We start from the raw sequence: 23785 nt of genomic DNA, 5'->3' as shown, positions 1-23785 counted from the left end.
AATACATGGAATACTAAAGATGTTATTCAAGAAATGATATAAATCATTGGAATATTCTCTTTAAGAAGACTATTTGGGATATTCTTAAGTGTATTCATATAGCCTATGGATTGACCAATTAATTTATAACGTTTTTTGTAACCAACCTATATTTAATGTATAACATATTTTGTAACCAACTTATAAAAATTATATAGTTTACGAAAAAAAGTTGTGTACTCCTGTTTTATTATATAGGGGATGAAAGCATGTGGTTTAGAGTGGTAGATATAAAAAAATAAAGTTTTTTTAATTATTTTAATTTGTAGATAAATATATATATATATATATATATTTTTTTTTTCTTAGTAATTATCTAACAGGTAAAAAACTAAAAAAGTATCAAAACAAAAATATTTGATATCTTCTGGAACAAACAAAGGGAATCCAATATATATTGAGAGATTAACTAAGCGAGGGAACAGTTAAGAAAATACAAAGACTTCACCTTTTTACTTGTTTTTGTCAACCCAAAGACTTCACCTTTAGAGGCACTGGAAAAGAAAAAGCAAAAATTCGAGGACTTACTACTTTATCTTCATCTTCATCTTCTTCTTGTTGTTCTATGAGAAAGAAGAAAAAGCAAAAACTTGGTCATTCTTTGTCTCTCACACAAATCATAAAAGTAAATACCTTTTCTCTCGATTTCTTTTACTTACTTATAGTTATTATATATGGCCATGGATGATTGTTCTCTCAATTTGGAATCTGTTCTATTGCAATTAGTATAAAAAGCGTGGTCCCTGTACTTTTTTTTTTGTCTGCTTCCTCATCTGATCAACGCTTAATTTATGGGTCTTTGGATTCTATCGGAACTTGGATAAAAAAAAATATATTTGGTGGTTATTAACTCTTCTTCGAAACCCCTTTTGTTGTTGCTCTCTTTCTTTATTTTTTTCTTTTTGTGTTTTTCAGAAATCCAGAAATAATCCAACTCTTTTGTCGCTCGGCCCGAAGCTTTTGGTTTTTGTTTTGATTTTCTCAATCTGGGCACATCAATGGGGGAAGAAAGTTTCTAACTTTACAAAGAAGACAGAGTGGTGTGTTTTGAATTTGATGATTGGGTGTTTTAAAGACGCAACATATGTTTTGATGAGGGTTTTGCTTTGTAAGATCCAGTGCCCTTCTTTCATTTGTTTCTGTAAGCCTTCTCCTCATATCTACGCATCTGGTTCTCTTAAATTGGAGAACGCTCCTTCTTCTCAAGTGTCTTCTTCTACTACTGCGGTTGTCGATCACGATGATGATGATGATGATGATGATGATGATGCACATGTAGAAGAAGAAGAAGAGGTTGTTGATCATGTGGATGATGGTTTGTTGACTGAGGTTAGAGGAGAAGATTGTGCTCTTGTTGAGGTTAAAAAAGAAGAAGAGGAAGAAGAAGGTCATGGTAATGGGGAAATCTTGAAGAGCAGTCTCAGAAAGGAGGTTTTAGATTCAGCTGATGGTGGTGTGAGAAGGGAGAAGAAGAAAGTACAGTGGGTGGATTTGATGGGGAAAGAACTCGCTGAGATCCGAGAATTCGAGTCTAGGTTAGTCATCTATCCTTTTATCAATTTAAGCTTCAAAGTTGCAAACTTTACCAGTAATGTTGTTCTTGAGAATTAGTTGGATTGTCATTTGTCTGAACCCTTGTGTTTATTTGCAGTGAAGAAGAAGATACAAGATATGATGGCGATCAAAGCTGTGTTTGTGTTATTCTGTGATCAATTCGGCTTAGTTTTACGCGGAGATATGGCCATGGTGAAAAGTGAAGAAGCTTTCTTGAGAATTGTCTCTGTTCAGTTTGCGGCTTTGGATTTAGAATCCATCTACATTGAGGTACATATTGTAGAATCCACATTTGGATATGATTCTCTATTCAACGGTTACGGTTTTAGAATTGTTAAAAGAATTGCATTCTCTTACACTTGTTTACTTCACCAGTTAATGGATTTTTTTCTTAATCAGATTCAAGAAGCTTTTAAATTTAAAATCACCATGTGCATTACTTTCTGAGCACCACAGTTTCTTAAATCCGTAGCTTCCCTACATACATAACAAACCAAAGATGGTTCTAAGTTCGCTCAGCTTTAACAGATCTTTGTCTTTACCATATATATACTGGAACTACCATATCTAATCAGAATTGCTTCTTACCATGCTTATATTTCATAGTGTTCACCTGACCATCCATAGTCGTGATTTGTTCAGTCATTGGAACGGATTGGGTGAAGGATCTAAGCTTTGTAACCTCTCTAGGCATCCAAATTTGAACAGTTAGCTTCTCGTTAGGCAGTTGTATGGGACACTCGGTGTTTTTCAACATGGTTTTGGGGATTGATCGATCGGTATGAGTTTGCGATCATAATTCATCCATAAGATGGTGCTATTGAGAGATATCCCGACGTTTTGAAGAACACTGACGATTTATTCAAAATGATTCCAAATATGATATCTTGAACACATACACAGTATTCTCTTGTTAAAAAAATCATTACACTTGCACAGAAATTTGTTTGCAAGCCAAAGGAATCCGTATCCCGGTGAGCTACTCTCGTTGCGGAATTCTCGCCTATCTCTCAACTTTTAGAGCAAACCCAGTCCGTCCATCTTAGTATCCATATCCTGAAACAGGGCAATCAAATAATCAGTGGTGAAGAAACATGAGTTTAGTTTTGGTGTCACCGTCCAGTATTCATGAATCAGAATGTGTGGGCTAACCTGAGTTGTCCATGGGGTTGCCAGCAGGAACTGGCTCTGGCTCTGGGATCTCAACAACCACACAGTCAGACATCAGGAAAGTTTTTGCAACCGAGGCTGCATGTTCCAAGCAACATCTCACAACCTGAATACAAAAGATCCAATCTATCAGATGGGATAGCAAAAAAGAGTATGAGAGTGTTGTTAAGCGAGAAACTGACCTTTGTTGGGTCGATGATGCCTGCAGCCATCAGGTCTTCATACTTGCCCGTTGCAGCATTGTAACCAAATTTCATATTATCATTAGCTAGTACCTGCAATGAATAAAGACAGCTTTTTAAGCAACTTACGTAGATCAAGAGCTGAATAAACATGGAGACTTTTTTATGTTGTGTTATTATAACCTTCTCGCTGACAACACTTCCATTGACACCCGCATTCTTAGCTATCAATTTCAGAGGGTAACTCAGTGCTCTTTTAACGATTTCCGCTCCAACCTACAGGTGGGAATGGTTGAAAAATGCAGTAAGAGCAAAGCAATTTGCGCAAATCCCCAAACGTATAGAAAGGTCTTGATTTTCCCAATTACCTTTTCTTCATCATTTTCAAGGGTATTCTTGATGGCATCAACCTTGGATGCAAGCCGGAGCAGAGTGCAACCACCACCGACGACAATACCTTCCTCAACAGCAGCCTGAAACTCAATGAGGTCATATGATTAAGATATTACGTAGTGAGAATAACACGCTCCTCTATAACCCCATCAGCTGGATAAAGAAAATCACCTTTGTAGCATTAAGAGCATCTTCCACTCTCAGCTTCTTTTCTTTAAGCTCCGTCTCAGTTTGAGCTCCAACCTTTAACCACAATATAAGAGGTTTAATCAGGAACTCATTCTTCTGTCATACAAATCGAAGAAAGCCCATGTGATTACTATTATTTACCTGAATTACAGCAACTCCACCAGAGAGTTTTGCAATTCTCTCGTTTAATTTCTCCTTCTCGTAGTCTTGCTCCGCTTGCTGTACAACAATGGTTATTAGCATAAGCAAGCTATATACAAAAAAAAGTAGCTATCATAGACTTCGTATGCAGAGTATGACTCAAACACATACCTCAATCAGATTCCTAATCTGTACAACACGTTTGTTCACTGCTTCCTGTGTGGTCCCATCACCTACAATCGTTGTCATTTCCTTTGTCAGGACAACCTTAGAAGCGTTACCCAGAACTTCTTTTCCAGCTTTGTCAAGAGAAAGACCAACTTCCTCTCTTATCACAGTTCCTGGGAACACACAGCCACATGACAAGATTACATCAACAAATGATTCCAAAACAGGAGGGCACATTGACTGATACCTACATATAGGTTTTGTTAAAAACCATCACCTACCTCCAGTTAGAATGGCAATATCGTCAAGGTACTGGCTCTTGCGCTCTCCAAATCCAGGAGCTTTGAGAGCTGCAATCTTCAATGTGCCTCTAAGCTTGTTAACAACAAGAGTAGCTAAAGCTTCTTGTTCAATATCTTCTGCAATTACAAGGATTGGGTATCCACCCCTAATCGCATCCTCTAGAACACCAACAAGATCCCTTGCATTGGTAATTTTCTTGTCAACAAGAAGCAACTGCGTAGTAGAAAATTGTTAGGCCATCTGCATCACAATATCATTCTGGTAGCTCAGGACCTAGAAAAGTTACCTTGCAATTATCGTACTCAACAGACATTTTCTCACTGTCTGTCACAAAGTATGGGGAGATATAACCACGGTCAAATTGCATTCCTTCCACAACGTAAAGGTTGTTCTCAGCGCTTTTACCCTCCTCCAGGGTAACCACACCCTTCCTGCCCACTTTGCTCATTGCTTCAGCAATCATACTTCCGACTTCATGGTTATTACCAGCACTAACAGCTGCCACATCAGCGAGTTCACTGTCTTCAACCTGTAGTTCCCATGATATAACCATTAGACCCTCTTGCTGTAGATTTGTAACACATTAAGAAGGCAGTTTAAGGAAAGTAATTACTTACCTCCTTAGACATTAGTTTCAGCTCGTTAACCAAAGCCTTAGCTGTTTTCTCAATGCCTCTAGTGATCAATACAGGGTTTGCACCCGCAGCCACCACCTGAAAAATCCAAATTCAAGATTACTTTACTGATTTGAGTTTTTAAGTTTTCCATCAGAGAAAGCTGAAAAAAAAAGAATGTACCAACCTTGACACCCTCAGCAATAAAACCTTGTGCAAGAACAACAGATGTTGTTGTACCGTCACCAGCCAAGTCATTGGTCTTTGCAGCTGCCTGCCTTACAAGCTTTGCACCAATGTTCTCAACAGGGTCCTCCAACTCGACCTAACCAGAAGAAAAACCTTGAGCTTACAGAACTAATTTAAACGAAATCATAACTGCGAAAAGACAATATATTCCATACCTCCCTAGCAACAGTGACACCATCATTAACAATTCTTGGGGATCCATACTTGCTCTCAAGAACAACATTTCTCCCTTTTGGTCCAAGTGTGACACCAACAAGGTCCGCAAGCTTGTTAACACCGCTCTAATAACAAAAAAAAAAAAGGTAATCACTAATCAGAAACAAAACACGAAAGAAACAAATCCTAATCTTTTACTCCGTATAAAACAATTTCATTAATTTTCTCACTTGAAGTCTCCTTATGGTAGTCCCATCCTTGTTGAAATGCAAATCCTTGGCTGCACATACTATCGCAGGACGGGACCTTCTTAGGCACAGATTCTGTCTCCTCCCAAAAGAGCTTGATGAAATGGAAGCCGCAGAAGACAACTTAATTGCATTGGGAGCAACCAAGGAACCAAGGGAAGACGTGGCAGTGAACGTCGATGCCATTCACTTTCTCACACTGGAAAAATCAAAATCCAACAGTCACACATAAACATTTATAACCAATTAAAACTGGGAGGCAACAAAATTAAAAAAACACAGATATAAAAGGCGACTCAATTCCAAAATCAGAGCTCACTCCCCAAAATCCAAATACTCAAAAGCAACCAATTAAACTAATAACCTCCGAGAGCACGAAAACGAGGTCATGCTAGTGGAAAAAAAGGTGGTACTTACCGTACGGTAGGTAGAACAACGGAGAAGCGGTGGGAGATGGCGTCGGAGAGGTTAATTCCGGATAAGGAAGAGGAAGTAGGTTTCTTCACGACTGAAGCAATGAAGACTGCACTTGCTTACTGATTTTTATTATTTTTTATTTCTTCTCTGAAATATATATAAAAGGCGAAATGAGCCTCTTGAAACTTCGAGCTAATCTTCACCGTTGGATTGTTTTGTCACTAAAGAACACTCTAGAACGTCGGATGGGTAATCGAATCCTGGGTCAAGTTCGAGGTTCGGCCTTGTTTGGTGATTAGGGCCGCTTTACTATCTTTTAATCAAATAGGCCCATTATTTAACCAAAAATAATAATCAAATAGGCCCATTTAAAAAAACTAAAGGCATAATAAATTTTATTATTTCTTTCTTCCTTAGCTGATCTTGGTAAGTTCCTCTAAAAGAAATAAATAGTTTTTTTTTTTAAATTTATTATCTTAAATGAATTGCTTTTAGGTTTTAAATAGGTTGATCAAAACATAAAAAAAAGTTGAATACATAATTTAAGATATTTCAATGAATATATTGGGTGAAAAGTTAGAGTTTAATGGAAACTATAAAAACTTTGACCAATTTGCTAATTGTTTTTTTTTTTTGACAACAATTTGCTAAATTTTATATAATGAAAATTATTAATTTTGGCAACAGATTTTTATCTATTTATTACAAGAGTACCAATAAAAAAAAAAAGGGAAACAAATATACAGTAGTATATAAAAAGAGATATTTATGGTAATTAACCAAAACCACAAGGTGTATAGTCTTTTATAACAAAAGAGGAAATATCTTAAGGTGGAAGAAATAAAAATAAAAAAATAAAAAAAAAAAAGGAAAGAGAGAGAGAGAGGGGGTGAGGTGAGGTGGTTGATTCGTGGATGTATTTGAATCACTAAGAGAGGTACAGAGACAAAACCCTTTTTTTCCTCTTCCTCCCGAAGCAAAACCCTTCCCTTCTCCTCCTCCTTGGCGGCTGCGGCCAATTTTTTTTCTCCTTCTCTCTTCTCTTCTTTCTCTATCTCTTAAACCCTAGATTCGATCTGGGTTTTTCTGATTCCGTTTAGGGTTTTCTCTATCCTTCTTTTTCTCTCTCTTTTTTTTTTTTTTTTTTTTTTATCTTTTATTGGTCGCATCCACCCTTTTAATCCGAGAAGGATCTATCCAAATCTTCGTTTGTCGAATCACCCTATCATGGCTACCGTTGCTCCTCCTGCTGATCGTATCCTTTTTCTTTTTATCGATCTGTGTTTTCTCTTCGTTATTATTTCTGTTTGGATCTTGATTTTGTGGTGATGATTCAGTTGTTATTCAGATTGATTTGATATTTCGTAGATTTAGTTTGTGTTTTCAATCTTTCTCGATTGTTAAGCTTCTCCTGGGAGTTATTGATTGAAATCGGTTCTTTTGTGGCGGGTTTGATTGATTTGATAAGTTTTTTTTTAGGGTTGGAAGTGACTGCGTTCCACTATTCTAATGGTTGATTGTGTAATTCTATACGAAGGTATGTGCTTCCTTGACTCACCCCTTGTTTACAGAAGCTGCAGATCTGTTGCAGAAACTATCTTTGGACTCGCAAGCTAAAGCTTCTGAGATCCCTGAGCCTAACAAGAAGGTGAGTACCATATTTTTTTATTTTGGTTTCTGTTGTTCGCAACTTTTGAGCTTCCAGTTTTTTTTTTAACAAGAACGACTTCTGTGCAGACTGCTGTGTACCAGTATGGAGGCGTTGATGTTCATGGTCAAGTTCCTTCGTACGATCGATCTTTGACACCAATGCTTCCCAGTGATGCTGCCGACCCTTCTGTTTGCTATCTTCCTACTCCCTACACTCCCTATTATTATAATGGTACCTTCATATCCTCTAAATCACCCACTATCTATAATCATTATCTCACAAGATTTTCACCAATGCTGAAAAGTTTCTCCTTGTATAAGTTTCATCAGCATATGGGAGTGGTCAAGAGTGGACTGACTACGCAGCTTACACAAATCCTGAGGGCGTTGACATGAATTCTGTAAGTGTCTGCTGACTAGTTCTTATTTGCCTTTCATCTTCTTTACGTTTTCTCTCCTTGACAGGTTTCAATATCTTAGCAGGGAATTTATGGAGAGAATGGAACTGTTGTGTATCCTCAAGGTTACGGTTATGCACCATATCCTCCTTACTCGCCAGCAACAAGCCCTGTCCCACAGGTTGGCGGAGATGGCCAGTTGTTTGGTGCTCAGCAGTACCAGTATCCTACCTATTTTCCAAACAGTGGACCATTTGCTTCATCTGTGGCTACTCCTACCCAGGGGGATCTCTCCGCAAACAAAGCTGCTGGTGTGAAGACACTTCCTGCGGATAGCAATAATGCTGCTTCTGCTGCTGGTATCACTAAAGGAAGTAATGGATCAGCTCCAGTGAAACCTACTAACCAGACCGCACTTAACACCTCAAGTAATTTGTATGGAATGGGTGCTCCAGGAGGAGGTTACAGTTCTGGGTATCAGCAGGATCCCAGGTATAGCTATGATGGGTATTATGCTCCTGTCCCGTGGCATGATGGCTCTAAGTACTCAGATGTGCAGAGACCTGTGTCTGGTAGTGGAATTGCTTCCTCCTATTCCAAATCTAGCACTGTACCTTCATCGAGGAACCAAAACTACCGCTCAAATTCTCACTACACGGTATGATGTCTTTTGATAATTTATTGTACTTACTGGTTTATTCATTGCCGCTCATGTCCTCCAATTTTGTTGACTGATCCATCAATCAATTTTTGCTCTATGCAGAGTATGAACCAGCCTGCATCAATGACGGGCTATGGTACAACTCAGGGATACTACAACAGGATGTATTCGGCAAACAAGTTGTATGGTCAGTATGGTAGCACAGGGAGATCTGGTATGGGTTATGGTTCTTCTGGTTATGATTCAAGATCAAATGGAAGAGGATGGGTGACCGCAGACAACAAATACAGAAGCTGGGGAAGGGGTAACAGTTACTTCTACGGAAATGAGAACAATGTAGATGGTTTGAATGAACTTAACAGGGGACCTAGAGCTAAGGGCACAAAGAACCAGAAGGGAAATTTAGAAGATAGCTTAGAGGTTAAGGAGCAGACTGGAGAACCAAATGTAACTGAGGTTGGGGAGGCGGATAGCACATGTGTTGTTGTTCCTGACAGAGAACAGTACAACAAGGAAGATTTCCCAGTGGATTATGCAAATGCCATGTTCTTTATCATCAAGTCGTACAGTGAGGATGATGTGCACAAGAGCATTAAATATAATGTTTGGGCTAGCACACCAAATGGAAACAAGAAGCTTGCTGCCGCATACCAGGAAGCTCAGCAGAAACCTGGCGGCTGTCCCATCTTTCTCTTTTTCTCGGTGTGTACATAATTCTGAAAATCAAATGGTGTGATCTTTATACTACATTTTAGGATATTGAGCTGTATACTCCATTTTGTCTTTCAGGTTAATGCAAGTGGACAATTTGTTGGTCTTGCTGAAATGACAGGACCAGTAGATTTCAACACAAATGTGGAGTACTGGCAGCAAGATAAGTGGACTGGCTCTTTCCCCCTCAAGTGGCATGTTGTGAAGGATGTTCCAAACAGTTTGCTGAAACATATCACTCTTGAGAACAATGAGAACAAACCTGTTACTAACAGCAGAGACACACAAGAGGTAAAGATTTTTGACATATCTTGATGGCTTATTTTACTGATTAACATAGTCTTCTTGTGCTGAAGTTTTTCTTTTAATCATGTTAGGTCAAGTTGGAGCAAGGTTTAAAGATTGTGAAAATTTTCAAGGAGCGTAGCAGTAAGACTTGCATTTTGGATGATTTTTCATTCTACGAGGTTCGACAGAAGACTATCTTGGAGAAGAAAGCCAAGCAGCAGCAAACCCAGAAACAGGTAATTACAAGAAAACAGTTTCAGAATTTTTTTCATTTAAGCATATGTAACTCAGAATGTTTCTAATGAATTAAAAACTTAACAGGTAAGTGAGGAGAAGACGAGCGAAGAAAAAAAGGAATCTGCAGCTGCGGATTCAGCGAGTAAAGATTCTCCTTCAGCAGTTCAAACAACTGGTGATGTCAAGGTTGCTGAGAATGGATCTGTTGCTAAACCAGTCCCAGTTGATGTGGTGGCAAATGGTTGCTAGCTTAGAGGATGTTGCTCACGGCTTGAGCGTAAAACGGACAAGAGAGAAGTTATGAACAATCCCGTTTACAGTTTCTCTTGAGAAGAAAGACTGCCGTGAGCCTTGAAGCAGGCATGGGAAGGGAGCTGCTTTAGTACCTGAGGCGATCCTCCTTTTCTTTGCCCTTAGAAGTTTTAAATCCCAGTTATTTTTTCTTTCAAATCTTTCTTGTTTTCATTTTCTTTTTCTTTTAATCGCATCGTCGTTACAAGTTTATCTTGTTTTTTTTTTTTTAATTTTCATTTTATGTTGATCCCTACCCTGTAAAAATGCCGTATAGGACCTACTAAATTGTGGGAAGAATTAGAGGAGAAAAAGAAGAGATAAAAGCAGGGTGGGATTTTGTTTTTGATTTCTGTTGGATTTTAGGCAGAGTTTGTCTCCTTCGTTTTTCGTTTCTTTTGTTTCTTGTTTTGGTTTCAGACTCTGTTTGATGAGTTCTTTAGAATCTAAGGTGGCCCTGGCCACATTTTCTTGCTTATGTAACTCTCCAAAATTATCTGAATCAATCTCATAATCTAGTTGGCATCAATAGATTGAAGAAGAGTACCTAAACCAAAAAAGTGTAAGCACTATTTCCATTTCACCTTTTTAATGCATTCGTTAGCTGATGTGGTAAACGCCGTGATAGGCTTAGCTTGAGATTGCCAGCTGAAAGTATCAAAAATTTGTCAGTATCAATCTGAAAACTACTTGGAAAGAGTCTCAACTTCTGTGTAAATGGCAGCTCTTCTACAATGAAATTGGTAGGACTTACTATGCTATCAATCAAGCTCTACACATTCAGCTATCATACTCTGCTATCAATTAAGCTCTACAGATCACTTGGCCTTATAAACCGATCCTCAACGAGACTTTCTCATGTTTTATTCCTAAAATCCATGTTACTTACTTGGATACATTTTAATTTATTATTGATAATGTATTTGGAGCCACATGAATCAAGGTCTTATGTATTTGGGGAAGATGTTGGATTAGCTCAACGATTCAGGAAAACACGAAACTTCAGTCTTCACCTCCTCTTGGCGAGCAAGGCAATGATGGTTTCGGCATTGGTTTGGCTGCAACGGTTACTTCTTCTGTTGTTGTTTTGTTTCCAGGTCTCATTGCTATTACAACATCTTAGTGGTCAAAAATTCTTTTACAGTGTTATCCAGTTATTGCCATCTCAACATCTTAGTGGTCTCAACATCTTGTTGGATGTGGAGCACATCTCAATATCATGGAACAATCATGTCTTGACGCGGAAAACGGTAGTTTTTTTTTAATGTTTTGCAATACTTCACAAGTCTTTGGGTAAATCAGATGACTTAAACACAATATTTTTGTAAAAATGAATATCATGTGATTTGATAGATCTCAAGACTCTGATCCTTTGGGATAAAGAAATCGTTGAGACCTCAGTGAAGCTCCTCCGGGAAGCAGCATTGTCCTACCTTGAGCGGGTAAATGTTTTTGCTTTCTTCGGTTGCAGATTAGCCATGAAGATCCTGTTACAGGGGTGGCTTTGGGGATAATACCTCTGCAAGTATAGTTGAGCGTTTATGCAGAGTTTGTTGTGGCCTGGATGATACTCCCTTCTCTGTTTCTACATGCCAACCAAAAACAAGGCTTGTTTCGTTTCGTATATATATCTACTAGTATACCTCATCTATTATCGTTTTCGTTGCTAATTCTTCCTTGGCTCACAAGTTGATACTTGATACTAATCTGTGTGAATTGTTTGCAAGATTCTTCGAAAATGATGGGAAAACTGCCATTTTGCTCATTTGTCAAAGTAATTATTGTTAAACGATATTAGTTTGGAAGTTTCAAAATAGTTTCAGTTTTGAAAAATAGGTCAAAATCTTGACAATATTTGATAATACCTTCTATCAATATAAAGTTAAACAGTTATAGAAGTAAAATATTTTTAAAAATGGATATTGAAATTTCATACATTTTGAATCAGGAGAGGTTTATATAAAGCTAGAAACAACTTAAAAAAAAATATTCACCAAAAAAATGTTATACTATGATCCAAAACGTTTATACAAGTTGTCAAATGTTTGATTTTCATTCATTTGAATGTATATGCAAGGGTTAGTAGATATTGTTTTGGAGATTGATAAAAGCTTATATAAAGTTCAAATTAAATAAAACACACTAATAATATCCTAGTATAATTCTTTTAACCAAATTAGATTTTCTTCGATGAAATCATAACCGTGTTCTCAAAAGTTGTTTCGTTTTAATCTAAAATGAATATAAATAATAATAATACAACGGTTTATAAATAAATTTGACATCCAAAATAGGTAAATAGATAAATGCAAATGCAAACAGTGAAATCTTCTTAATCCGGTTTCTTCTCTCTCTCCTTTGGCTAATCACAATTAATTAGGCTTCAAAATCTCTACAAATCCCTATAGCTACTCTCTCCTCATAGTCATACATAGAGAGAAAGAATACCATTAGTCATAAATCTTTTGCTTAAATCTCGCTCAGATTTTATTGTTTCCATAAGCCAAAATGCAAAGTTAATAAACATTTCTCAAAACGTTTAACCAAAAAAAAAAAAAGAAGTAAATTGCATTTCTTTCTTCTTCTCTAGAGGTTTAGAAGATGTTGAAGAGAATAAGAGACGCTTACGGTGATGAATCTTCTTCATCGGAATCTGAAGAGTTTCACCGGAGAAAAATCGGGGTGAAGGTGAACTTACCTGATGAAAGAAGTGAAGATGAAGAGGATGAGTCCTCTACTCAGCAGCAGCTTCCGCAAAGGAAACACTTCTGTGTGATTTGTAAGAAACAGTTTAGCTCTGGTAAGGCTTATGGTGGTCACGTGAGGATCCACTCGACTGAGTACAATAACAAGGGAAAGATGAAGAAGAAGTTGAAGATGACGAAGAAGAACAAGAGAAAGATTGGTTTGGTGAAGAAAGACAAGGAGAAAGAGATAGATCTGATTAGTACTGACATGGAAGGTAAGATTAGGTGTTGTCTTTGTGGAAAAGCATTTCAAACGATGCACTCTTTGTTCGGACATATGAGGAGACATCCTGACCGGAGTTGGAAAGGGATACGACCTCCTCCACCACAAGACAAGTTCAAGCTCAGCTATTTGGGTGATGATGATAATGACGATGATGATGAGGAGGAGGTGGACGGTGTGATGAGTAGATCCATGATGATGAGTCGTGTGACCGCTGATGTTCAAGAAGCTGCTTACATTCTTATGATGATCGCTTACACTTCAAGCAAGTACGATGGGATGAAGAAAGCTATGGAATCACCCAAAGCCGAGGTAAGAAGTTCAAGTTGCTACAAAGAAAAAGATAAGGTATTAGGTGATGGTGGGATGGATGATAAGAAGGGTTTGATTGTTGATATGAAGATAAAGATGGAAATTGAAGTGGAGGTGAATGATTCTCCAGATGAAGCTAAGAGCCCATTAGGGTTTGATCTCAACCAGCCTCCTTACCATGAAGATCATTCTTATTCCGGTTGAAACTAGTTTGGATTTCAATCCATGGAGAAGTTTATAGTATTCAAGTTTCAACATATCGCTCTATGAATTTTACATCTATATATGCATGTTTTATCACTAGCTAGGCTTTTGTAAATAACATGAAATCCTTGTTTGGTTCACATTATATCAGATCAGTGCTTTTTTAAAATAATATTCTAGTCTTTTCTGTGTCAGTTTCTGTTGAATATGTCTTTGATGTTTGTCTGGCTACAATCAACTTTTTAACTCTTAATTTAGAGTCTGTCATTTTGAGATCAATGACTGCACAAAGTTGATGAAGAATCTGTCTGATGGAGTCAAGAGTTGTCATACTTGTTTCAGTATATTTACAAATGAAATTCTCAACTCTCGCTATTAATTTTTAAATATGTATCTGTTCTTGGTAATAAACAGTCTTTGGAAACCCAAATAGTGAACTATGAAGACTAGTCTTACCTACAAAAACATGATATTCTCAATGTGACCTGAAAACAATATGTCCCACTAGCACGCTTACCAGTTCCATGGATACCTCTTAAACTCAATATAACTTCTCCGGTGCGTATGGCTCTCTCCCGGAGATGGTCTCTAGTCCAGTAGTCCCTAAATAAATCTCCCCACTCGCAAGGAACATAACTATTCATATTTCTCTCTCTCTCTCTCTCTCTCTCTCTCTCTCTTTTAAATCCGTTCAAGTAATCATACTCCTAACTATCCTTGGTGGTTTATAAGACTCCAACAATAAACGTTAACGATTTCGTCTTTATGCGGTTGAATAAACTCTACCTTCTAGATTGTTAATGAGGCTGCAAAGTTCAGATACCCTAGTGGCAGCCAGTTTAAATGTGGAGGTAATCATATCTTGTAGTGGATCTTCTGGTTTTGAGACTCCCAATTGTCAACTTTTTAACTGGTTAAGGTTGTATGGAACTTGTACGGCTTACGATAAGGGCATCGTACGGAGCTGGTGGTCAAGGTGGACAGTACCACTCTCAGTCCCTGCTTTGTTCTGTCATGCCCCTGTTATCAAAGTGCATCTTCTTACCAAAAGCTTATTGTTGATACCTTTATCTGAGGCAGAAGTATATGTATTCCATTTCCAATGTCTCTTCTTAGCAGACGCCTGATCGTACACTTCTGAGACTAACAAAAGAGAACATTTGGTTAGCTTATACGAGAATGTTGGATGGTGTGTCCTAACTTTATAGTATGTATTTGCTTGTTTTGGTTGCAGACTAGCCATGAAGCTCCTGTTACAGGAGGCTTTGGGGCCGAGATCTCTGCAACTATAGTTGAGTGTTGCTTCTTGAGAGTAAAAAAAACAAGTCTGCAACCGTAGTTAGTGGTTCAGGTCATTCTGCATTTAATCTATGTACGTAAACTCTCAATCTTTGTTCACAATCTTGGCTGCTCTATGCTAAACTAGATTAGTATCTTTTCGCCAATATCTTTCATTGCAAACTAATGAACCTGAGCTTTGTACAATGTACATGACCTCTGCCTCTTATCTTGGAAGTAGTGATTGAATCAAAGCGACTGTGTAATGGATTTATACATGTAGTGTATTCTACAATCATTTTCTGTATTCACCCTATGTTCTTGGAACTCTCCATCGTCGTTAAGATTTGACTTCTCTATGCTAAACAAGACTTTCGAAGCTGGTGCTCAACACTGAGTTAAAGTTGTACATTTAACATATGTGGGAAGTGAAGAGGATACATGTAAGACACATCTTGGAAAAAGAACCGAAGAATTGTCTTTGGAATTTCCATTGTGTATTTACAAATGTTCTATTATGAACCAAAACACAAGGTGAGAGTCTAGCTAGACTGTGAAAGCCTTTGTTCAAGGGCCAGATTCTCAGCAAGCTTTAGCAACTCCAAGGTGCTAAGACCGCACAACTAGTTTCGCAGGGAACAAATCCTCCAAATCTGTGATCCTATAAAAATTAAACACAACAATTACGTTCATGCAATTATAAATCGAAAAATCAACCAAAACTAAGAAAGATGAGAAAAGTTAAAGTGTGTGTTACATACTATTGCTGTATCTTCCTGAACTCCGTGAGGACGGGGTATATATTCTCAAAGGCTCTGTAGGTCTCGTCTCTCATCTGATAGCGAGTGACCTCAGGATTTTATCAGATGGCAGAAGAGCTAGAGGCTAGAGACTAGAGAGACATAGCAAGAGAAAGAGAGATTTTACCTTGGCTCCTGTGATCACGATCTTCCCAGAGACAAAGATTAGAAGAACGATTTTTGGCACTTTCATCCTGTAAATAAGCCCTGGGAAGAGCTCGGGCTCATACTGGAAACCCCAATATGTGTGAGAGAGAGGTAAATTGGCCATCAGAACAACGTTTTTATCTCAAAAAGTTTGACGTTTAACTTCTAACTATGCTATTTGAAGTTCAACATAAAAACAATAATGGTTTCACGATCAGATCACTTACACTTGAGAAAGCAGCGTGAGAGTAAGCAAGACCTTCAAGTCTTATAGGAAATTTGACATCACAAGAACCTACTATATTCTGAATCTTGAAATCCTGCAGGATGTAGTCATGAAAATATTTAGCACAAACAAAGCTAAGAAAAAATAATGACAGTGGGAAAAGTATTGGTAGAAATTGTACCTTGAATTTTGCAGGGAATCCCAATTTCTGCACAATCCTAGCATACTACACAACAAAACATACGACTATTAGCATAACACATCCGGATTATAGCTAAAGGAAAGAAGAAAAGATCCAGATTCTGTCAAAATAGCTATAACCAAGTTAAACAAAAGAGGTTCGAAAAACAAAAAAAGTTACCTTCCTTGCAGCCATCTTTGAAAAGTACTCGCTCTTCGCTCCAGTACAGACCTAATTGTAGATTATACCCCAAATTAAGAAGAGAATTCAAACCAGAATCAAAATATCAGTAGTATGAAAAAGTATTGCCAACCAAGAGATATACCATTTTCCCTGAAGCGAATATTAATGCTGTAGTCTTCGGTTCTCTGATTCTCATTATCACCGCAGCAAAACGCTGAAAACATAAAACGAGACCTTTAAGTTAGACAAACTTAGCTATGGCCACAGTAGGATAGACCACCACTTCTTTATATCCTCAGGTAAACAACAAAGGACGGCATTCAAGGTGACAAACGCATTCCAAACAAACTTGTTGACCGTTAACCAAAACAAAATGTAACAAAAGAATGCAAATACCTTAGGATTATATTCAGCATTCCGAGCCTGCAAAGCTATAGCTTTAAGATCTAGCTTGCAGTCTAAGTTCACCGTAGAAACAATGTTTCTGTAACAAAAACATCAAAAAGACGTATTATTATTATCCACAAGAGTTAAAAACACAAAACCTTAAAGAGAGTAAAACAAAGGAACAAAAGGAACTCACTGAAGAGTAGGAACAATCCCTGAAGGATGCTTGCTAAGGTCCACTGGATTACTCCCTTCCAATCCTTGTTCAGCCATTCCCTCTAAATAATTACACAAAACCAAAATCAATACAAGAGAATATGCTATAAAAGTCTTATCAGATAACTACACCAAAAGGGTTTCAATTATTTGAGAGACAATTTTAAAATTTTCAATCTTCCAAAACAACGATGACACACATAAGATCCAATCGTATTCAAGAGGTTACACTCAGAACAAAAACCCATGATGAGAGAGGATTAAAGTTTAGACCTTTCGATAAGGAGCGAGCGAATCCGAGCTTTGAACACGAAAACTAGGGTTTCGTAGCTTTGAAACGATGAAGGAATTAGGCGAAAGGGAGACTGAAGAATTGAGGAAAGGTTGAAGCTTTTATACAAAAGAATCGGGTGGGAGAGGGAAACAAAGATTTATAAATCTGTGCTTTTATATATATGTAAGAAGAGGAGAGAGCCTTCTGATTTTGTTCTCTCGTTTCTTTGGTTTTTTAGATCTGTTTATGAGAGAGAGAGAAGCTCACCGACTTGGATTTGGGGATGCCTTTATGCCCCATCTTATACCTATTTATACATGCCTATGCTACCCTTGACCGTCTTTGTAATTTCGAGGGTATTTTTGGAATTTCCAGAAAAAGTTTACGATGACGGTACTTTGCTGGGTTTTATATGAACGTCCACTCTTCTTCTGCCACGTCATCATACAACGCTCCTGTGTTTGGTTACTGTATTTGAGCTTTCTTCTCTTACAAAGTGTAGTGAACTTTCAAAAAATCAAATACTAAACTCCACTAAATCATAGTGCTTACAACAAACTTCATAACAAAGAATGATTTATGAGATCTTTGTGGTATCAACGCCGTTGTTTCTTCTCCATAAGCAATGATAAAGATTTATAAAACTGAGAAACAAACGTTGGTGATGATATCTCCTCCTCCTTGTCCTTGCTCTCCTTATCATCATCATCCTTGTCTCTCCAGAACTTGAGGATAAGGAGATTCTCCTCTTCTGTTGATCTCTGTACCACAATTCTCGACGCGTAACCTTTCTTTCTCATCATCAGACAGATCTCTACAGGGTAATTCGAAGTTAATGTCACCAAGTAGAGCCAACCTTTCTCCGAGAGCAAAACATCAACCACTGGCAAGATTTTATCAATAACCGTCCGGCCATTCTCACCTCCAGCCCAAGCAGAGGCGATACCTTCCATTCCAACTTCGTATTCCGGTGTTGGCACATAAGGCGGGTTCACAACAATCACGTCCACTGATCCAGCGAGTCTTTTATCTAACCCGGTGGCTATATCAGCGCAGATAACATCAGCATTGACTCCATGTGCTTCTAGAGTTTCTTTTGTCACTCTTGCAGCTATGGGGTTTGTGTCAGTGGCGAGATAGTGAACACCATGAACCTCACTTTTGAGAAGAAGTATAAGCGAAGTTATGACATACCCGCTTCCACAACCAATCTCCATACAAACCTTAGGGTTGTGCTCTATCAGGTTGGTTCGATCAGCGAGTAATGCATCAACTAGCGCAAATGAATCATCACATGGTTCGTAGACCTCACGGTGAGAACTTACTAGACGGATTGAAGCAATTTTTGATGACATTCTCGCAACTAAATGACTGGGACTGACTACAAGTAGAAACCACATAATAATAGTTAGAAGACCTTAACAAAAACCAAACCCATTAAAGGGTAATGATCCAAAAACAAAACCTTTTGATCTTATAAGTGAACTGCCTACAATGTTGTTCAAGTTAGGTTACAAAACTCCGAATCTATGTTATCTTCCTAATGAATATTCAAACTCGTTGATTCTAATGATCATCAATCAATTCACTTAAGCATGGGATTAACTAAGGGTTCTTCTTATAAATATAGACTCTGCAAAGTTCTGGTAAGACTTGAAGATCTGAGTACATCAAAGAATAAGACGAGAGTTTACCCACTAAAAGATGAGTCCCGAAAGGATGAAACTCAGGAGTATGCCGAACACTGGAATCGCGGTTGGAATCGGGATTGGTTTTATTCAGACAAGCTCAGATTTCACAGGTGAGGAGGAGGAGGAGGAGACGACGGCGGTGGGAGGAGAAAGAGTGTGAAATTGAGAAAACATGCCCTTTCAAGTTTCAATAATTACACTTTATCCCCAAAATAATAATTGAATCTTCCAAGTACACATTAAATACAGTCTACTGAATCTTAAAGCTTGCCGTATATAATTGGGCCGAAAGCCCATTAATGATTCACATTATTTTTTTAAGCTTTGACTTTGTTTGGGTAATTTTTAACGCCTTTAGCTGGAGGTGAACGGCTGGCTCCTACGGTGATCTTCTTTATCTTGTGAATGTAAATCTTTTCACCTTCTTCATCGACTTTTAACGCTTCCAAAACTGAGTTTAAACCTCATTTTAATTAGTTACACATAACAATATTTAGTTTCATCGGAAGTCGGAACCCTAACCTTGAACATATGTTTGAAAATGGTCCTCGTAATCAGCTTCTGAATATTTGATCATGAGTCACCACCACTTGGCACTCTTGCATATGAATATGTACGTTTTAAAAAGAAACGACAACATTTTTGTCTCTTGTCAAATAAACAAACGGTGGTTTTTGATAGAGGAAAGCATTTGAAAGTAAAAAAAAAAAAAATTACGATGGACTTTTATTTTTAATTTCTTTATAAGGTAGAGTACAGTACTTTATAACAGCAGAACATTTTATTCGTATCTCATTTAAGAAAAGAACCTATTAAAATAATTTTGATGATTCCCTGTTTTTTTTTTTTGCTGATTACAGTATAAAATTAAATGTCAGTCCATCTAAAGTCTAAACACTACGACCCATAAAACGGCAGCTCCTCTCATGCATACTCCCTTCTCCCGCCATTGCCTTGCTAACAACAGTGGGGTGCCGGTCTTGACTTACTAGGCCGTGCATCTATAATCACTGCGATATAAATTGATGTTAGACTGTTAGTCATATAAAAGGAAAGTGTATGGAGCAAACGGGATGATAAATATCGGGACTATACTTATAAAGTTTTCGGATTTGGTATGGCTCACTTGAAGCTGCATAAGATGAGATCACCAAATAGAGAGCCAAAAACAAAGCAATTAACCACAAATTTCTCTTCATTTTCTTCTATATCTTTGCCCTCTGTGTTGTGCGTAGACTTGAAGTTGTAGGTTTATTTATACCAAATTCAGTTTTAAAACGTGAGGTATAGAATGAGGCAGCGTGTGCAAACCACCTACTCTCTCTGACCTATAGCAGATCAAGTCTTCGACGTAGACAAACAGACAAGGGAAACCTTTTTGTTGATCATTTCTGTTGATTTCTTTTATAAATATGTTATAATTCCTACATACGAAAATTAAAATTAATATAAACTAAAATGATATATTAGAGCATAATTCAATTTATCAATCATTTAATTTTCAGTTAATTTTGAATTTGAAGTCCATGGATGAATCATGATACATAATAATGTACAAAAACTCACTTCATTCATGTAAATAAAATTAAATGGCAGTAGAATATGTTGCCGGGTCAAAAGTAAAATTTGATTCAAAACAGACCGGGACGAACTAATATCTCAAAAAGACGTGTTAGACATCTAACAACGAAAATTAAGATGAGAATTTTCTTGGTTTCTTACATTGGATTTTTCTAATGCTAGAACAAAGAATAGTATTTATGTATAATTGGTCTTTCTGACCAACACGGTGTTTTTTCTACGAGAAGTTCCTTTGACGTTCGTCCCCTTTTGCTTCCTAGCAACATTGGTCGGCCGGTCGTGATACACTAGGCCCTGTGTCTATAACTCTCCCTATATATATAAATACTAAATATCAATTACAAGTCATATATGAAGAAGAAAATATAGAACAAAATCAAATCTACAAATGATAAATATTATTCGGGCATGAATTACTCACCAAGTTTGCGGAATTTGTAGGCCTGAGCTGAAATCGCATAAGATGAAATCACCAAAGAAAGAACCAAAAGTAAAGCAACCAACCACATCTTCCCCTTCATTTAATCTCTATGTATGTGTTGATATTCTTCTTTTTGTACGTTATAAATGGTTTACATGTACATTTGTGTATTTATGTGAATCAAACACACATGCGACTAAGTTTGACCGTAAATTATTAACTAACTAGATGGATCTTTCGAATGATATCATCCATCGCTTACTTTATATGGTTGATAATTCAAAGTCTTTCATAAATAGTTTCTTATGTGTGATTTATAGATTATCTTGTAACATAGGTTATGGAAAATGTGACAAAGATAGTTATAAATAATACTTATAATCTGATATAATGAGTTTCAAATAGTGCGTGAAAGGACTTTGAAATAAAAATAAAAATATAATGTGTAACTAGGTCTTAATCCTAATTATGCTTCGACGGATATATATGATTAGCGTACGTATGTACTCTTCTACTATTGTTGTTATTTTGAATTAAAAGTCCATAAAGCAATGTTTTGAAACCTGACCCGGATTGTGAACAGGACTAGTTCTCGGGTCACTGGGTTATCGGGTCAACCGGGTTCGATCACGGGTCAATTGAGTAAAATATGTTTAATGTATTTATGTAAAATAAATATTTTTAAAGATATTATAAAAAAGAATTCATATCATGTTTAACAAAGTATAAAGTTTAATAATAATAATAAAATAATTAAAAATTTTAAATCTAAATAAAAAAATAAAGAACACAAATAAAACATTTTCAAAAATAACCAACTGATATTACCCAAAGTTTGAGATATGACAAAAAAGTTGAAGACGAGAGCTGTGTCGTGAGTCATGTGTTACCGTTTAAGCTCTAAACGAATAAAAGGTTCTAAAAGTAATTGAAACTGTGAATCTCTATACATTTTTTCAAAAATCAAGTAGATTTTTTTGAACCGCTAACCATCCAGGTCAACCGGTTTACCGGGTCACGGATTAATAGCGGTTTTTTCTGGGTTTTGCCGGTTTTATTACTACCGGTTATTAACACTATACCCGAACCGGTAAAGTCTCCGGATCGCGGATTAACCGGTCGGACCGGCCGGTCCGGGTCGGGCGTGAAAACATTGCCATAAAGTTAATATGCTAGCTAGGAAATTTTGTTATTGACCCAAATAAAAAATGGTATATTGCTGATCCAAAATTGGAATTCGGTATGGATCGAAAGAACTGTTATTTTTTAAAAATGTAAAGAATTATACATAGGAAATTGAGATAAACCCTATAAAAACTAAAAAGATACACCACGGTTTCGTTTTTTTTTGTATAACGGAACAAAGAGTAATCTTTCTTTATGTAACCGGTGTGTTTAACAGTCATGGCCCTGAACCGGCAATTATCTACGAGATGTCCCTTCGTTCGTCGCCATGTGCTATCTAGCAACATTGGCTAGCCGGTGGTGTTCTACTAGGCCCTGTGTATATCTGCTCGCCTATATAAATTAGTATCAATGATGTCATATAAAGAAGGACAATATAGAACAAATCATATATAAGATATTATCCGGCATGTACTATTATTACTCACCGAGTTTGCGGAATTTGTATGGCAAAGCTAAAACCGTATAAGATGAAATCACCAAAGAGAAAACCAAAAAGAAAGCAGCCAACCATATCGACCCTTTCATTTAATCTATTTATGTGTTGATGTTCGTTTTATTGTACATGTGATAGATTTACGTATATGTGTTTATTTGTATGAATCTATCATGTGACTAAGTTTAACCATAATTCATTAACTAACTAGATGGAGCTTTCGAATGAATTTCATTCAGCCTTTAATTTATATCGTTGATAATACAAAGTCGTTCCCATATATATATGGTTTCTTATGTGATTCATAGATTTTTTTTCATGAGTTTCGAATAACGCGTGAAAGGAATTTGAAATATATGATACGATCGAAACAAGACTGAGAATAAACATTAAATATGGAGATATAACTAGAGAAAGACTAGGTCATCTTAAAAACCACAGAAACTAGACTCGGTCTTAATTGATAAGGATTGGACTAGAAACAGTATGTAAGGGAAACACATGTATAAAGCTCATTTCTTTCAACACTTTTTAGAGATAATTAAGCACTCATTTTATGTGCCATGTGGGTTACTTTTCCTGCTTTTGCTGTTTTGTACGACTGAACAAAAGTATGAACAAAGCGTATAGGCCTTTTTTCTCTTTAGAATTAGGATATATGAACAATAAAAGAAACAAGCAGATGGTTGACTAAAACAAGAACACAAATATATCTTCAAATCACGGATATATATATATATATATATATATATGTTGTATATGGTTCACTTTTAAAAGCTAACCATCATTGCCTAGAGGGGACATATTTCTACAAGGTTTTCCTTTGCCCGTGGTCTGCGGATTGGCACTCGCTTGTCCTGCAGATGGCGACATACTACACGGTGCATGTTTCGATTTTTTCTTCTGTGTAGGTAATAAAAAAAAAGTGAAGTAGATAATTAACTTGATACTAGCAATCATGTCAAATGAAAAATACCTATTTTCAGTATTACGAGGAACCTTATAACACGTGTAACATGTAAGCTAAGCTATGAAATACGACATATAAAATAATACCCGAAAAAATACGACATATTAATTTCATAGTGTGCTGTTATAAGAAAAAAAGTTGGCTTATAATTTCATTATGTTTACAAATGAAATATTATATATATATATATATCAACTAGGTTTAATATATATAACCTTTTTAGATATGTGGAATAAATCGGATGATGAATATCAATATTACTCA

General features: G+C 36.8%; 7 protein-coding genes across 13 annotated transcripts; 3 read left to right on the top strand and 4 right to left on the bottom strand.

Moving 5' to 3' along the window:
* Positions 1 to 461: 461 nt before the first annotated feature.
* LOC104777985 (uncharacterized) lies at positions 462 to 3111 on the top strand. Of its 3 annotated transcripts, none has more exons than XR_766369.3 (4): positions 463 to 664; positions 955 to 1574; positions 1691 to 1863; positions 2236 to 3111. XR_766369.3 is itself a non-coding variant. In XM_010502331.3 (3 exons), exons 1-3 carry the CDS (start codon positions 605 to 607, stop codon positions 1746 to 1748), a joined length of 738 nt encoding a protein of 245 aa, XP_010500633.1. In that variant the 5' UTR covers positions 462 to 604; the 3' UTR covers positions 1749 to 2017. The 3 variants fall into 3 exon arrangements, 1 of the variants encoding a protein (XP_010500633.1); XR_766370.3 differs by having other exon boundaries at positions 1993 to 3111; XM_010502331.3 differs by lacking the exon at positions 2236 to 3111 and having other exon boundaries at positions 462 to 664; positions 1691 to 2017.
* LOC104777965 (chaperonin 60 subunit beta 2, chloroplastic) lies at positions 2432 to 6017 on the bottom strand. Its single transcript, XM_010502297.2, has 15 exons — positions 5824 to 6017; positions 5389 to 5605; positions 5158 to 5283; positions 4941 to 5078; positions 4757 to 4852; positions 4426 to 4668; positions 4118 to 4352; positions 3840 to 4009; positions 3669 to 3746; positions 3510 to 3581; positions 3314 to 3418; positions 3129 to 3221; positions 2946 to 3038; positions 2746 to 2869; positions 2432 to 2649 (listed from the first exon to the last, which is right to left on the bottom strand). Exons 2-15 carry the CDS (start codon positions 5590 to 5592, stop codon positions 2636 to 2638), a joined length of 1791 nt encoding a protein of 596 aa, XP_010500599.1. The 5' UTR covers positions 5593 to 5605; positions 5824 to 6017; the 3' UTR covers positions 2432 to 2635.
* A 587-nt stretch (positions 6018 to 6604) lies between these two features.
* On the top strand, positions 6605 to 10535 carry LOC104777950 (YTH domain-containing protein ECT2). 4 transcript variants are annotated; one of them, XM_010502278.3, is made up of 9 exons: positions 6605 to 7078; positions 7395 to 7471; positions 7561 to 7705; positions 7795 to 7874; positions 7957 to 8529; positions 8635 to 9234; positions 9322 to 9534; positions 9621 to 9767; positions 9853 to 10535. In XM_010502278.3, the coding sequence occupies exons 1-9, from the start codon at positions 7051 to 7053 to the stop codon at positions 10015 to 10017; spliced, it is 2028 nt and encodes a 675-aa protein (XP_010500580.1). In that variant the 5' UTR covers positions 6605 to 7050; the 3' UTR covers positions 10018 to 10535. The 4 variants fall into 4 exon arrangements, with proteins under 4 accessions (XP_010500580.1, XP_019101480.1, XP_010500586.1 ...); XM_019245935.2 differs by having other exon boundaries at positions 6608 to 7078; positions 7954 to 8529; XM_010502284.3 differs by having other exon boundaries at positions 6641 to 7078; positions 7804 to 7874.
* Positions 10536 to 12648: 2113 nt separating this feature from the next.
* LOC104704634 (uncharacterized) lies at positions 12649 to 13635 on the top strand. The gene has a single exon (XM_010420689.2). It carries the CDS (start codon positions 12661 to 12663, stop codon positions 13543 to 13545), a length of 885 nt encoding a protein of 294 aa, XP_010418991.2. The 5' UTR covers positions 12649 to 12660; the 3' UTR covers positions 13546 to 13635.
* Positions 13636 to 15217: 1582 nt separating this feature from the next.
* On the bottom strand, positions 15218 to 17609 carry LOC104777939 (TATA-box-binding protein 1). Of its 2 annotated transcripts, XM_010502267.3 has the most exons (10): positions 17237 to 17609; positions 16944 to 17025; positions 16757 to 16844; positions 16503 to 16574; positions 16358 to 16408; positions 16178 to 16222; positions 15998 to 16090; positions 15751 to 15852; positions 15585 to 15658; positions 15218 to 15484 (listed from the first exon to the last, which is right to left on the bottom strand). In XM_010502267.3, coding segments are annotated over exons 2-10 (603 nt in total). In that variant the 5' UTR covers positions 17021 to 17025; positions 17237 to 17609; the 3' UTR covers positions 15218 to 15483. The 2 variants fall into 2 exon arrangements, with proteins under 2 accessions (XP_010500569.1, XP_087307914.1); XM_087451788.1 differs by lacking the exon at positions 15218 to 15484 and having other exon boundaries at positions 15584 to 15658; positions 17237 to 17535.
* A 130-nt stretch (positions 17610 to 17739) lies between these two features.
* On the bottom strand, positions 17740 to 18592 carry LOC104777929 (uncharacterized). The gene has a single exon (XM_010502259.3). It carries the CDS (start codon positions 18590 to 18592, stop codon positions 17834 to 17836), a length of 759 nt encoding a protein of 252 aa, XP_010500561.1. The 3' UTR covers positions 17740 to 17833.
* Positions 18593 to 19916: 1324 nt separating this feature from the next.
* Positions 19917 to 20154, bottom strand: LOC147949567 (uncharacterized). Its single transcript, XM_087509532.1, has 2 exons — positions 20024 to 20154; positions 19917 to 19938 (listed from the first exon to the last, which is right to left on the bottom strand). Exons 1-2 carry the CDS (start codon positions 20125 to 20127, stop codon positions 19917 to 19919), a joined length of 126 nt encoding a protein of 41 aa, XP_087365658.1. The 5' UTR covers positions 20128 to 20154.
* Positions 20155 to 23785: the final 3631 nt, after the last annotated feature.

The sequence above is a fragment of the Camelina sativa genome, chromosome 1 (assembly GCF_030686135.1).
Source record: "Camelina sativa cultivar CO46 ecotype springtype chromosome 1, ASM3068613v1".
Classification (NCBI taxonomy): Eukaryota; Viridiplantae; Streptophyta; class Magnoliopsida; order Brassicales; family Brassicaceae; genus Camelina; species Camelina sativa.
The sequence above is the reverse complement of the archived record's forward strand: the minus strand, read 5'-3'. Positions and strand labels throughout refer to the sequence as shown.

Bases quoted from the DNA above. Each gene is read 5' to 3' on its own strand.
- LOC104777985 (XM_010502331.3), top strand. From the start codon at position 605: ATGAGAAAGAAGAAAAAGCAAAAACTTGGTCATTCTTTGTCTCTCACA. The intron at 665-954 runs GTAAATACCTTT...TGTGTTTTTCAG, and splicing joins CTCTCACACAAATCATAAAA to AAATCCAGAAATAATCCAAC. The intron at 1,575-1,690 runs GTTAGTCATCTA...GTTTATTTGCAG, and splicing joins ATCCGAGAATTCGAGTCTAG to TGAAGAAGAAGATACAAGAT.
- LOC104777965 (XM_010502297.2), bottom strand. From the start codon at position 5,592: ATGGCATCGACGTTCACTGCCACGTCTTCCCTTGGTTCCTTGGTTGCT. The intron at 5,284-5,388 runs GTGAGAAAATTA...TTTTGTTATTAG, and splicing joins CTACCATAAGGAGACTTCAA to AGCGGTGTTAACAAGCTTGC. The intron at 4,853-4,940 runs GTTGGTACATTC...TGGATTTTTCAG, and splicing joins TTATTGCTGAGGGTGTCAAG to GTGGTGGCTGCGGGTGCAAA.
- LOC104777950 (XM_019245935.2), top strand. From the start codon at position 7,051: ATGGCTACCGTTGCTCCTCCTGCTGATC. The intron at 7,875-7,953 runs GTAAGTGTCTGC...TCAATATCTTAG, and splicing joins AGGGCGTTGACATGAATTCT to CAGGGAATTTATGGAGAGAA. The intron at 8,530-8,634 runs GTATGATGTCTT...TGCTCTATGCAG, and splicing joins GCTCAAATTCTCACTACACG to AGTATGAACCAGCCTGCATC.
- LOC104704634 (XM_010420689.2), top strand. From the start codon at position 12,661: ATGTTGAAGAGAATAAGAGACGCTTACGGTGATGAATCTTCTTCATCG.
- LOC104777939 (XM_010502267.3), bottom strand. From the start codon at position 17,020: ATGGCTGAACAAGGATTGGAAGGGAGTAATCCAGTGGACCTTAGCAAG. The intron at 16,223-16,357 runs GTAACTTTTTTT...TTTGTTGTGTAG, and splicing joins CAAAGATGGCTGCAAGGAAG to TATGCTAGGATTGTGCAGAA. The intron at 16,091-16,177 runs GTACAATTTCTA...TACATCCTGCAG, and splicing joins GATTCCCTGCAAAATTCAAG to GATTTCAAGATTCAGAATAT.
- LOC104777929 (XM_010502259.3), bottom strand. From the start codon at position 18,592: ATGTCATCAAAAATTGCTTCAATCCGTCTAGTAAGTTCTCACCGTGAG.
- LOC147949567 (XM_087509532.1), bottom strand. From the start codon at position 20,127: ATGAAGAGAAATTTGTGGTTAATTGCTTTGTTTTTGGCTCTCTATTTG. The intron at 19,939-20,023 runs GTATAGTCCCGA...TTTATATCGCAG, and splicing joins CAAATCCGAAAACTTTATAA to TGATTATAGATGCACGGCCT.